Raw genomic sequence first — 14398 nt, 5'->3', positions numbered from 1 at the left:
AGCACTCAGGATCTACATTTCCCGCACGGCGCCTCTGCGCTGCTCGGATGCACTCTTTGTCCTTGTCGCTGGTCAGCGTAAAGGGTCGCAAGCTTCCAAATCCACCCTTGCGCGTTGGATCAAGGAACCAATTCTTCACACCTACCGTTCTGCTGGGCTTCCGATTCCATCAGGACTGAAGGCCCATTCTACCAGAGCCGTGGGTGCGTCCTGGGCATTACGGCACCAGGCTACGGCTCAGCAGGTGTGCCAGGCGGCTACCTGGTCGAGTCTGCACACTTTTACCAAGCATTATCAGGTGCATACCTACGCTTCGGCGGATGCCGGCCTAGGTAGACAAGTCCTTCAGGCGGCGGTTGCCCACCTGTAGGACAGGGCTGTTTGACGGCCCTATCACGAGGTATTCTTTTACCCACCCAGGGACTGCTTTTGGACGTCCCAATTGTCTGGGTCTCCCAATTAGGAGCGACAAAGAAGAAGGGAATTTTGTTTACTTACCGTAAATTCCTTTTCTTCTAGCTCCAATTGGGAGACCCAGCACCCGCCCTGTTTTCTTAGGAAGTTTGTTTTTTTCGGGTGCACATGTTGTTCATGTTGAACAGTTCAGTTCTCCGAGGTTGTTTCTCGGGTTGAATTTGTATTTAAAACAGTTATTGGCTTTCCTCCTTCTTGCTTTTGCACTAAAACTGAGGAGCCCGTGATCCCACGGGGGGGTGTATAGCCAGAAGGGGAGGGGCCTTACACTTTTAAGTGTAGTACTTTGTGTGGCCTCCGGAGGCAGTAGCTATACACCAATTGTCTGGGTCTCCCAATTGGAGCTAGAAGAAAAGGAATTTACGGTAAGTAAACAAAATTCCCTTCTTTGGCATTAAACAGCGCAGAAGAAAAAGCAGGTAAAAAGCAGGTAAAAAGCAACGTGCGCACATACCCTAAGCCCGCACCCACTTAATGAACTAATTTTATGCTGTGGAGGAGGAATGCGTTAATGGCGGGGGGAATGCGCACATACATGGCGTGGGAAAAAAATGTGCAAATAAAAAATTCTCCATATCTGATCGTAAGTTAATCACTTCCTAAATCCCTGAGGGTTTGACAACTTCTCATATTGTCTCCTACAGGTGATGGGATTTGGACTCTACCTCATGGACGGAAACGTCAGTAACATCTACAAGCTGGACGCAAAGAAGAGGATAAACCTGAGTAAAATTGACAAATTCTTTAAGGTGATGAGTGAAGGTCATTACCGGGCGCTAAGAAATATATTTTAAAGTATCTGGTTTCCTTCAAATTGGAGGAACTCTACCGACAAAACGAATACATTGTGCTATACCGGATGCCTAGTGCAGGGCCTAGGGGGTCGCTGTGTGATCCAGGGACTCAGAGACCAACAGTGACAGAATCCCTGTGCCATTACGTCCATTATGTCCTTCTCATCTAGGACCGCAGCTGCCCTATTCTCTGCCATCTCAGGTTGACGAATCTTAATTAGTAAAGTCAGGAAACACTTAAGAGCGCGGATTCCAGAATGGTTATTTTTAGGACAAACGACTTTAAAACATAGCGGGCACTTATTAGGAAGAATAACCAGGATTTAAAGGGGTCTTCCCACCAGGTCAACATTGGCCATTTTTTGTTCTCGTTTTACTCCTGCTGCTGCCCTGAGTATTATGCTTTTTGTTTTTTTAAAATCCGTCATATGAATCTTGAAATATGAACCTTTTCAGTTAGTGGTCATATTTATGGTCTTTCCAAAAGAGGCGGTGCTCACAGGGTAATTTATGCAGTGTAGACTAATGACACGCCCCCAGAGAATCCTGTGAGCCTCGCCATAAAAATTAGCACTAAACAAAAAGGCTCATATTTCTGGAACCACATGGCGGATTTTAAAAAAATAAAAAGCAGAATACTTAGGGGAGTAGTGGGAATAAAATAAGTGCAACATCTTGTCACTTTTTATCTTGAGACAGATCCCCTTTAAGAATGTAAAAAAGAAAAAGGGCTCCATACAAATCTGTTTCATACACCCCATCCTACCATGCCTATGTTCGGCGGTCTCGTAGAGCTCCCCACCATCTTTTTATTCAGTCCATCTCTTGTTTTCTCTTGCAGCAGCTGCAGGTGGTCCCGCTCTTTGGAGATATGCAGATAGAGCTTGCCAGATACATTAAGACCAGTGCTCACTATGAGGAGAACAAGTCAAAGTGAGTGCAAGCCGTAATGTCTCTTGGCTCTCGGATGGACCGGACGAGAGTGGTTGTAAGACGACTTACTGAATCCTAGAGGTTTTGGAGAGGAAAGAATTAACGGCGGAACTAAGCAGCTTGTGGTTGTGAAACGCTTTCATTGTCTTCCAGCTTTACTGCCAGGAGCTGCTTACTGCTGCCGCGCCTCAGTGCAGGAAATAATACGGCTCCGGGGCATTTTAGCATCAGTGACCCGAATCCTGACACTTTTCTGGGCATATTTGGCAAACCTTGGCTCCCCAATGTTTTCTGGATCTGCTCAGTAAGAGACGGGTATGGGTGCATTTATGTGCTGAAATAACCAGGAGCTGTATACAATATATAGATTTTTATAATCTGTCAATGGTATCTTGATGAATGTTAATTTTTTTGGGGGGGGGCCTGCAGGTGATATCACCTCGCCCCAAAAGGTTTAGTAGAAAAAAAGGGGCATGGCCAATTAAAATAATATCTACAGAGCACCTTGTCTTAGAATTTCATCCCTTTGTTATTCCTCCTTGAAATATATATTTTTTTATCTTCTTGAATCTGAAAATGTTTGGGGGGTATACAGGTGATATCTCCTGTCAAAAAACGTTTCAGTACAAAAAAGGGGCATAGCCAATTAAAATAATATCAACGGAGCATCTCTTCTTAGAATTTAGTGCTGTCCCTCTGTTACGCCTCCTGGAAATATATATATTTAAAAAATAAAAAAATGACTACTGGTTAACGATTGTCTGTTAATGAGGATGGCCCCATGCAATGTAAGGGCTGGCCATAGTTCAACTGACAGCTATTTTTCTTGACTCCCCCCATTTAGAGGGAGTCATGAAAAATGGAGGAGGCATTTAGGTGGTATCACCTTTCCAAAAAAGTTTAAGTAGAAAGAAAGAGGCATGACCAATTAAAATAATATCTACAGATCATCTTTTCTTAGAATCTTGTGTCATCCCTCTGTTACTCCTCCTGGAAATATATGTGTATTTTATATATATATATATATATATATATATATATATATATATATATATATATATATATATAAAAAAGTGTGTGTGTGTGTGTGTGTGTGTGTGTGTGTGTGAATCACTGCATATGTCAGTGATTCTGGTACGTTTTAAAAAACCCACAAACGTACCAGAATCACTGACGTGTGAAAGGGGCCTAAGGCCCCTTTCACACGTCAGTGATTCTGGTACGTTTGTGCTTTTTTTTAAACGTACCAGAATCACTGACATACGCAGACCCATTATAATGAATGGGTCTGCTCACACGTCAGTGATTTTTCACTGCACGTGTCTCCGTGCAGCGTGCCCGCGTGTGCGTGATTGCGCACGGAGACGTGTCCATTTTTTTCTGGCATCACTGATGTCCCACGGACCACGCAGTGGTGTGATCCGTGAAACACGTGCCAGAAAAAAACATGCTTTTAAAATAAAAAACATTTTAACTCACCCGGCGTCCAGCGATGTCCTCTGCAGCCCGTGCAGCTTGCTGCTTCTGAGCCGGCTCATTATTGTCGCGCCTATTCATGATGCACGACACAGCCGACCCGGAAGCAGCTGCTGCGGGGGTCAGCGCCGGCCGGATGCTGCACCGCGGGAGCGATCAGCACCATGGACAGCGGGAGCGGGCGCAGGTGAGTTGATTACGAAGTGCAATCACAGGCCACGGAGAACGGAGCCCGGATTGCAGTGAGAGGATACATCCTACATTCACTTTTCCATTTAGTCTTCTATTTCCAAGAAGAATAACAGAGGAACGGCACAATGCAGAGTTCTTAGAAAAGATGCTCCAGATTTGGTATTTCATGGGCAATATGTGTCTGGCAGGTGTTAATGTACTCTGTCCATAGCCAGCGTCCTCTGTCCTCACCCCACCCCAATATGCCACTTAGGCCAAATGCACACCACTTTTTCTGCTAGTATGTGATTGTTGTAGGTTTGGTAGCTCAGACCCCCCCATTGATTATAAATTGTTGGCTTGTACCTTGAGAATGAACCTTAAAGAGCAATTTCTTTGTCGCTCCATTGGGAGACCCATACAATTGGGTGTATAGCTTCTGCCTCCGGAGGCCACACAAAGTATTACACTTAAAAGTGTAAAGCCCCTCCCCTTCTGCCTATACACCCCCCGTGCATCACGGGCTCCTCAGTTTCATTGCTTTGTGCGAAGGAGGCTGACATCCACGCATAGCTCCACATCTTAGTCAGCAGCAGCTGCTGACTATGTCGGATGGAAGAAAAGAGGGCCCATAACAGGGCCCCCAGCATGCTCCCTTCTCACCCCACTCTTGTCGGCGGTGTTGTTAAGGTTGAGGTATCCATTGCAGGTACGCAGGCAGGAGCCACATGCTGTTTTCCTTCCCCATCCCCTTTAGGGCTCTGGGTGAAGTGGGATCCTAATCGGTCTCCAGGCACTGAGACCGTGCTCCATCCACAGCCCCTGGGGACTCTGCTGGACAAGGAGCCGAGTATCGTCAGGGACAAGGCCCTGCTACTTTGAGGTACTCTGTGTCCCCGTGGGGACCGCGCACAGAAACACTGCAGCATTGCTGGGTGTGTTAGTGCGCCGGGGACCGCAGCGCTGACCGCGCTTGTGCCATCACACACTGCAGCGTGGCTGGGTGTGTTAGTTTACTGGGGACTACCGCGCTGACTGCGCGCTGCCATTTCACAACTGCAGCGCGGCTGGGAGTGTTAGTGCGCCGGGGACTACCGCGCCGACCGCGCTTATACGCCGGCCGCGCTTATAACTTTAGTCCCCGGCTTTTGCGGCCTAGTCTCACTTTTTTCCCGCCCCCAGGCCTGCCAGTCAGGGGAAGGGTGGGACGCTGCACAGGACGTCAGCGCTGAGGGCTGGAGCATACTTTGCATCCTCCACCCCCCTCACTGAGCACAGTGGGACACCAGATTCCCGCACTTTCTAGGGCACGCCCACGGCCCCCTCCTCTCCACAGGACGCCGGCAGCCGTTCCTGTCAGCTCTTCTGACGCTGGAGAGGGGAGACAAGCTCTGGGAGACCCAGGCAGGGATTCGGGTGATCACACAACCGCTTTGAGCGGCCGGTAAGCAGCACCTGAGGTGCTGACCCCACTGAGTGCCGAAGTGTATATATATATATAAGCTTATAGGCTATACTTTTACACTGTACAGTCGCACTGTTGATTTTTGGCTGTATACCCTCCTGAATTGCTCAGAGGAGACAACAGCATGTTGTCCGAAAAAAGCAGGGTGCCAAAGCACAGGCTTACTATGCTGCCTGTACCTCATGTACGGCTATACTAGCGGAAGGTTCCACCGACCCTCATTGTGTGCAATGCTCGGCCCCTGTGGCACTTTCTCAGCCGGAGCCTCTACTAATGGTGGCCCAGGGAGAACCACCTGTTAACACTGTCCAGGTGACGGGGACGAAGTTTGCAGTTTTTGCTGACAAACTTTCTGAGACTATGGATAAATGGTCTGCTCGGTTACTAGAAGCCTTGCAGTCCAGACCAGTAACTCAGGCCATGGGCACTGTTGAATCATTGCACCATGGTCCCCCTCAGTTGGTACAACAATGTGCCCCTGGGGTGACTCATAGGTACCAGGGTGAGGTTTCTGACACGGACCGCAGTCCCAGACCGCCTAAGCGGGCTCGCTGAGAAATTCCCTCAACATCATCGCACTGTTCAGGGTCTCAGCAGGACGACTCTTTGGATGATGAAGCGGAGGTAGCCGATCAGGATTCTGATCCTGAGGCCGCTCTCAACCTGGATACACCTGATGGTGACGCCATAGTGAATGATCTTATAGCGTCCATCAATCAAATGTTGGATATTTCTCCACCAGCTCCTCCAATTGAGGAGTCAGCTTCTCAGCAGGAGTAATTCCGTTTCAGGTTTCCCAAGCGTACAATGAGTACGTTTCTGGACCACTCTGACTTCAGAGAGGCAGTCCAGAAGCACCGATCTTGTCCAGATAAGCGTTTCTCCAAGCGCCTTAAGGATACACGTTATCCTTTCCCCCCTGACGTGGTCAAGGGCTGGGCTCAGTGTCCCAAGGTTGATCCTCCAATCTCCAGACTGGCGGCTAGATCCATAGTTGCAGTGGAAGATGGGGCTTCACTCAAAGATGACAACTGACAGACAGATGGAGCTCTGGTTGAAATCCATCTATGAGGCTATCGGCGCGTCTTTTGCTCCAGCATTCGCAGCCGTATGGGCACTCCAAGCTATCTCCGCTTGTCACGCGCAGATTAATGCGGTCACACGTACGTCTGCTCCGCAAGTGGTGTCCTTAACCTCTCAGGCGTCGGCGTTTGCGTCCTACGCCATTAATGCTGTCCTGGACTCTACGAGCCGTACAGCGGTAGCATCCGCCAATTCGGTGGCAGTACGCAGGGCTTTGTGGCTACGGGAATGGAAGGCAGATTCTGCTTCCAAAAAAAAAGTTCTTAACCGGTTTGCCACTTTCTGGCGACCGCCTGTTTGGTGAGCGATTGGATGAAATTATTAAACAATCCAAGGGAAAGGACTCATCCTTACCCCAGTCCAAACCAAACAAACCCCAACAGAGGAGGGTACAGTCGAGGTTTCGGTCCTTTCGGGCCACGGGCAGGTCCCAATTCTCCTCGTCCAAAAGGCCTCAGAAGGATCAGAGGAACTCCAATTCCTGGCGGTCTCAGTCACGTCCTAAAAAGACCGCCGGAGGAACCGCTACCAAGACGGCCTCCTCATGACTTTCGGCCTCCTCACACCGCATCCTCGGTCGGTGGCAGGCTCTCCCGCTTTTGCGACACCGGGCTGCCACAGGTACAAGACCATTGGGTGAGGGACATTCTGTCTCACGGTTACAGGATAGAGTTCAGCTCTTGTCCTCCGACTCGATGCTTCAGAACATCTCCGCCCTCCGAGCGAGCCGAGGCGCTCCTTCAGGCGGTGCGCACTCTGAATGCAGAAGGAGTGGTGGTCCCGGTCCCGTCCCAGCAACAAGGTCACGGGTTTTACTCCAACTCGTTTGTGGTTCCAAAAAAGGACGGGTCCTTCCGTCCTGTTCTGGACCTAAAACTGCTCAACAGGCACGTGAAAACCAGGCGGTTCCGGATGGAATCCCTCCGCTCCGTCATCGCCTCAATGTCCCAAGGAGATTTCTTAGCATCTATCGACATCAAAGATGCTTATCTCCACGTGCCGATTGCTCCAGAGCATCAGCGCTTTCTGCGCTTCGTCATAGGAGACGAACACCTTCAGTTCGTGGCACTGCCTTTTGGCCTGGCGACAGCCCCACGGGTCTTCACCAAGGTCATGGCAACAGTAGTAGCAGTCCTGCACTCTCAGGGACACTCTGTGATCCCTTACTTAGACGATCTGCTTGTCAGGCACCCTCTCAAGAGGCATGCCAACACAGCCTGAACGTTGCTCTGGAAACTCTCCAGAGTTTCGGGTGGAGCATCAACTTCCAAAGTCAAATCTGACACCGGCCCAATCGCTGACAATCTTGGCATGGAGTTTCATACCCTCTCAGCGATAGTGAAGCTTCCGCTGAACAAACAGGGTTCACTACAGACGGGGGTGCATTCTCTCCTTCAAGGCCAGTCACTCCCCTTGAGGCGCCTCATGCACTTCCTAGGGAAGATGGTGGCAGCAATGGAGTCAGTCCCTTTCGCGCAGTTTCATCTGCGTCCACTTCAATGGGACATTCTCCGCAAATGGGACAGGAAGTCGACGTCCCTCGTCAGGAACGTCTCCCTTTCTCAGGCAGCCAAAGATTCTCTTCGGTGGTGGCTTCTTCCCACTTCATTGTCGAAGGGGAAATCCTTCCTACCCCCATCCTGGGCGGTGGTCACGACGGACGCGAGTCTGTCGGGGTGGGGAGCAGTCTTTCTCCACCACAGGGCTCAGGGTACTTGGACTCAGACAGAGTCCTCCCTGCAGATCAATGTTCTGGAGATAAGGGCAGTGTATCTTGCCCTAAAGGCGTTCCAGCCGTGGCTGGAAGGCAAGCAGATCCGAATTCAGTCGGACAACTCCACAGCGGTGGCATACATCAACCACCAAGGCGGAACACGCAGTCGGCAAGCCTTCCAGGAAGTCCGGCGGTTTCTGCTGTGGGTGGAAGCCACAGCCTCCACCATATCCGCAGTTCACATCCCGGGCGTAGAAAACTGGGAAGCAGACTTTCTCAGTCGCCAGGGCATGGACGCAGGGGAATGGTCCCTTCACCCGGACGTGTTTCAAGAGATCTGTTGCCGCTGGGGGATGCCGGGCGTCGACCTAATGGCGTCCCGGCACAACAACAAGGTCCCGGCATTCATGGCACGGTCTCACGATCACAGAGCTCTGGCGGCAGACGCCTTAGTTCAGGATTGGTCGCAGTTTCAACTCCCTCATGTGTTTCCTCCTCTGGCACTGTTGCCCAGAGTGTTACGCAAGATCAGGTCCGACTGCCGCCGCGCCATCCTCGTCGCTCCAGACTGGCCGAGGAGGTCGTGGTACCCGGATCTGTGGCATCTCACGGTGGGCCAACCGTGGGCACTACCAGACCGACCAGACTTACTGTCTCAAGAGCCGTTTTTCCATCTGAATTCTGCGGCCCTCAACCTGACTGTGTGGCCATTGAGTCCTGGATCCTAGCGTCTGCAGGGTTACCTCAAGAGGTCATTGCCACTATGAGACAGGCCAGGAAACCAACATCTGCCAAGATCTACCACAGGACGTGGAAGATATTCTTATCTTGGTGCTCTGATCAGGGAGTTTCTCCCTGGCCATTTGCCTTGCCCACTTTTCTTTCCTTCCTTCAATCCGGATGGGAAAAAGGTTTGTCGCTCGGCTCCTTAAGGGACAAGTCTCAGCGCTCTCTGTGTTCTTTCAGAAGCGCCTAGCCAGGCTTCCTCAGGTACGCACGTTCCTGCAGGGGGTTTGCCACATAGTCCCTCATTACAAGCGGCCGTTAGAACCCTGGGATCTGAACAGGGTTCTGATGGCTCTTCAGAAGCCGCCTTTCGAGCCTATGAGGGATATTTCCCTTTCTCGCCTTTCGCAGAAAGTGGCCTTTCTAGTAGCAGTCACATCACTTCGGAGAGTGTCTGAGCTAGCAGCGCTGTCATGCAAAGCTCCTTTCCTGGTGTTTCACCAGGACAAGGTGGTTCTGCGTCCGGTTCCGGAATTTCTTCCTAAGGTGGTATCCCCCTTTCATCTCAATCAGGATATCTCCTTACCTTCGTTTTGGCCTCATCCAGTTCATCAATGTGAAAAGGATTTGCATTTGTTGGATCTGGTGAGAACACTCAGACTCTACATTCCCGTACGGCGCCTCTGCGCCGCTCGGATGCACTTTTTGTCCTTGTCGCTGGTCAGCGTAAGGGGTCACAGGCTTCCAAATCCACCCTGGCTCGGTGGATCAAGGAACCAATTCTCGAAGCCTACCGTTCTTCTGGACTCCCGGTTCCCTCAGGGCTGAAGGCCCATTCTACCAGAGCCGTGGGTGCGTCCTGGGCTTTGCGGCACCAGGCTACGGCTCAGCAGGTGTGCCAGGCGGCTACCTGGTCGAGCCTGCACACTTTCACTAAACACTATCAGGTGCATACCTATGCTTCGGCAGATGCCAGTCTAGGTAGGCGAGTCCTTCAGGCGGCGGTTGCCCACCTGTAGGAAAGGGCCGTTTTACGGCTCTATTACGAGGTATTATTTTACCCACCCAGGGACTGCTTTTGGACGTCCCAATTGTCTGGGTCTCCCAATGGAGCGACAAAGAAGAAGGGAATTTTGTTTACTTACCGTAAATTCCTTTTCTTCTAGCTCCAATTGGGAGACCCAGCACCCGCCCTGTACCCTTCGGGCTGTTGTTTTTTCGGGTACACATGTTGTTCATGTTGAATGGTTTCAGTTCTCCGAAATTTCTTCGGATTGAATTTACTTTAAACCAGTTTATTAGCTTTCCTCCTTCTTGCTTTTGCACTAAAACTGAGGAGCCCGTGATGCACGGGGGGTGTATAGGCAGAAGGGGAGGGGCTTTACACTTTTAAGTGTAATACTTTGTGTGGCCTCCGGAGGCAGAAGCTATACACCCAATTGTCTGGGTCTCCCAATTGGAGCTAGAAGAAAAGGAATTTACGGTAAGTAAACAAAATTCCCTTCTTCTAGATGTCCAGAGAATGCTTGGTGTTCCCTATTTTCAGACAAACCTGCCCTAGACATTAATGAAAACCTAGACAGAAAATCAGAGGGAAGTGATACTTGTACTAATTAGTCTAGGTTTTATGGATAAGTCACCTCTTCTCGGCTGCTGTCTGCTGGTCTTGGTCACAGGGCTGCACATGTGATCACTGCGACCAATCACCTTTGAAGTAAAGAGCACATGACCGGCAGACAGCTTGAGATTGGCTGTTTATCAATGCCCTGAAACAAAGACCGGTGAGGAACAGCGGGGAGATGGCACTGCAAATGTTTCAACAAATCAGTAACACTAATTTTATACAATTTATTGGCCTCAGTTTTGCATGAAAATGGACCGTCCCTTCAAAAATTCATTTTCCTTATAGCTTTCTTGAAATATAACAGCAGATCACTCAGAGAATTTATCTTTGAAGGATGAGTTGTCCCTAAACCTATGCCTTTTTCTTAAAGGGGTTGCTAACCCTTTTTGAAAATGAAGGCACCTGATCACCAATATTCATAACCCCAGGGATCCTCTATGATCTAGTGCTGTATGATCAGTTATTTTGGGGGGGGACCCCATTTATGATGTCCTGATAGGGGGTATCTTCTCACATTCCTGACATGTTTGTTTAAGAAATTATTTTTTTTTGTATTATAACAATTTTTTCTGCCGTTCCTCAATTATTCCTCCTGGAAATTTATAAATTAATTGACCATTGTGTGTCACCAGCTGAGAGGGCGTGTCTGTACACTCTCTGACACTGTCCAATCAGTGCTGATTGTGTAGGGACACACCCCTTTTGACAAAAAAATAAGGGTGACACCCAGTTGTCAATTTATTTACAGATTTTCAGGAAGAATAACAGAGTAACACAAATGAGATTTTTGTATCATTATGCATGTTATTATAATATTAATAATATTAATTAATAATATTAATAATTAATCATTATTATTATTATATTAATTTTAATTTTATTATTATAATTATAATTCATAATATAAAATAAATACATAAAATAATTATTATAATTATTAATTATAATTATAAATAATTAATTATTTTATAATAATATTATTATATTATTAATAATTAATTATATTATTATACATGGAGAGAGAGAGAGATATAGATATATAGAGATATATAGATAGATAGAGATAATATATATGTATGTATGTGTGTGTATATATATATATATATATATATATATATAATCTCCCACTTTTATATACAGGGTGGTCCAAAAGTAGGTGGACAGATTTATCAAACGTGGTGTAAAGTGAAACTAATTCAGTTGCCCCTAGCAACCAATCAGAATCCACTTTTCATTCTTCACAGGCTCTTTGGAAAATGAAAGGTGGAGTCTGATTGGTTGCTAAGGGCAACTAAGTCAGTTTCACTTTAAACCATGTTTGTTAAATCTGTCCCCCTACTTTTGGACCACCCTGTATATAAAAGTGGGAAATGCAACTATGGAGACCTGACCAATGCCTTTAATGACCGAGACTGAGCCCAGCTTCAGCTATTATCTGTAATATGTCCTACATTGTGCAGAGTAAATGTTATATAGGGGCACATGTCGGCCATATTAGTGTATGGTAGTCCGCTGTCACCATCAGGGTAGCACTCTACCTCACCAGTGCTCCCAGTCTCTCCCCACTCGCCCCTTTAAGGAGGTCCGCAGGCTTTAAGCAGCTGTTTCCTGCGCAGGTGGACCTGCACGCAGAGCAGCATCAGTCCGCAGTACAATATATGTGAGCAGATGGTGCAGATACGAGACGACCACATCCGCTTCATCTCCGAGCTGGCACGCTACAGCAACAGTGAGGTAAGGACGGCCCTGGGAACATGTCGCCATGCTATAGTGGTTCTCGTGGTATTACATGTTTTACAGTTTCAGGTCTGAGTCAGACGTCCGGTGTCTACAGATAAAACACACTCGCTTTATAGGCCATGGGATTTCTCATGTCTGTTTTTTATCAGTCATCAGTCGATCAGATGCAAAAAAAAACTAATTAGAGGCCGTCCATGCTCCATCACACAGCTACCGGGTCTTCACTGTGTAATGGAGGAGACGCTCAGAGTTTTTTTCTTTATTTTTTTTTTGCATTAAAAAAAATGTTGCCACATTGATAAGAAAATCAGACGCACGGAAAACAAGGGTGATAATCGGACCCGGCACACTGAGAAATAACACTTCTTTTTTTGTTGTATGAAAAAAAAACCTGGATGTCTGAATGAGAACATGAGTTGAGGATGATATAGAGGGATAGATAGATAGATAGATGGATGGATAGACAGATAGATAGAGGGATAGATAGATAGATAGATAGATAGATAGATAGATAGATAGAGGGATAGATAGATAGATAGATAGATAGATAGCTAGATAGATAGATAGAGGGATAGATAGAGGGATAGATAGAGGGATAGATAGATAGAGGGATAGATAGATAGAGGGATGGATAGATGGATGGATGGATAGATAGAGGGATAGATAGATGATAGATGGATGGCTAGATAGAGGGATAGATAGATGATAGATGGATGGCTAGATAGATAGATAGATAGAAGAATAGGTAAATGGGTGGGTGGATAGAAACGATATATAGACGGATGGATAAGTAGATAAACATAAATAGATGGATAGAAAGGATAGATAGAGGGATAGATAGAGGGTGAGATAGATAGATGGATAGAAGGATGGATGGATAGAAGGATAGATGATAGATAGATAGATAGAGGAATAGATAGATAGATGATAGAAGGATGATATAGAGGGATAGATGGATGGATGGATGGATAGATAGATACAGTGCTGGCCAAAAGTATTGGCACCCCTCCTATTCTGTCAGAGAATACTCAGTTTCTTCCTGAAAATGATTGCAATCACAAATTCTTTGGTATTATTATCTTCATTTAATTTGTCTTCAATGAAAAAAAAAAATGTCATAAAGCCAAATTGGATATAATTCCACACCAAACATAAAGAAGGGGGTGGACAAAAGTATTGGCATTGTTTGAAAAATCATGTGATGCTTCTTCTTTAATTTGTGTAATAACAGCCCCTGTAACTTACCTGTGGCACCTAACAGGTGCTGCCAATAACTAAATCACACTTGCAGCCAGTTGACATGGATTAAAGTTGACTCAACCTCTGTCCTGTGTCCTTGTGTGTACCACATTGAGCATGGAGAAAAGAAAGACCAAAGAACTGTCTGAGGACTTGAGAATCCAAATTGTGAGGCAGCAAGAGCAATCTAAAGGCTACAAGTCCATCTCCAAAGACCTGAAAGTTCCTGTGTCTACGGTGCGCAGTGTCATCAAGAAGTGTAAAGCCCATGGCACTGTGGCTAACCTCCCTAGATGTGGAAGGAAAAGAAAAATTGACGAGAGATTTCAATGCAAGATTGTGCGGATGGTGGATAAAGAACCTCGACTAACATCCAAACAAGTTCAAGCTGCCCTGCAGTCCAAGGGTACAACAGTGTCAACCCGTACTATCCGTCGGCGTCTGAATGAAAAGGGACTGTATGGTAGGATACCCAGGAAGACCCCACTTCTTACCCCGAGACATAAAAAAGCCAGGCTGGAGTTTGCCAAAACTTACCTGAGAAAGACTAAAACGTTTTGGAAGAATGTTCTCTGGTCAGATGAGACAAAAGTAGAGCTTTTTGGGAAGAGCCATCAACATAGAGTTTACAGGGGAAAAAAAAGAGGCATTCAAAGAAAAGAACACAGTCCCTACAGTCAAACATGGCGGAGGTTCCCTGATGTTTTGGGGTTGCTTTGCTGCCTCTGGCACTGGACTGCTTGACCGTGTGCATGGCATTATGAAGTCTGAAGACTACCAACAAATTTTGCAGCATAATGTAGGGCCCAGTGTGAGAAAGCTGGGTCATCCTCAGAGGTCATGGGTCTTTTAGCAGGACAATGACCCAAAACACACTTCAAAAAGTACTAGAAAATGGTTTGAGAGAAAGCAGTGGAGGCTACTAAAGTGGCCAGCAATGAGTCCAGACGTGAATCCCA

At 47.2% G+C, this 14398-nt stretch overlaps 1 protein-coding gene across 3 annotated transcripts in view; it reads left to right on the top strand.

Moving 5' to 3' along the window:
- The window catches only part of CYFIP2 (cytoplasmic FMR1 interacting protein 2), a 149335-nt gene that overhangs the window by 54546 nt on the left and 80391 nt on the right, over nt 1–14398 (top strand). For all 3 annotated transcript variants that reach the window (XM_075344300.1, XM_075344298.1, XM_075344299.1), the window contains 3 exons: nt 1119–1223; nt 2110–2201; nt 12077–12194. In XM_075344300.1, the coding sequence (XP_075200415.1) occupies nt 1119–1223; nt 2110–2201; nt 12077–12194 (315 nt within the window). The remainder of the gene's footprint in view (nt 1–1118; nt 1224–2109; nt 2202–12076; nt 12195–14398) is intronic.

The sequence above is a fragment of the Anomaloglossus baeobatrachus genome, chromosome 4 (assembly GCF_048569485.1).
Source record: "Anomaloglossus baeobatrachus isolate aAnoBae1 chromosome 4, aAnoBae1.hap1, whole genome shotgun sequence".
NCBI classification, from domain to species: Eukaryota; Metazoa; Chordata; class Amphibia; order Anura; family Aromobatidae; genus Anomaloglossus; species Anomaloglossus baeobatrachus.
Note: the sequence above shows the minus strand (reverse complement) of the source record. Positions and strands in the feature narration are given on the sequence as shown.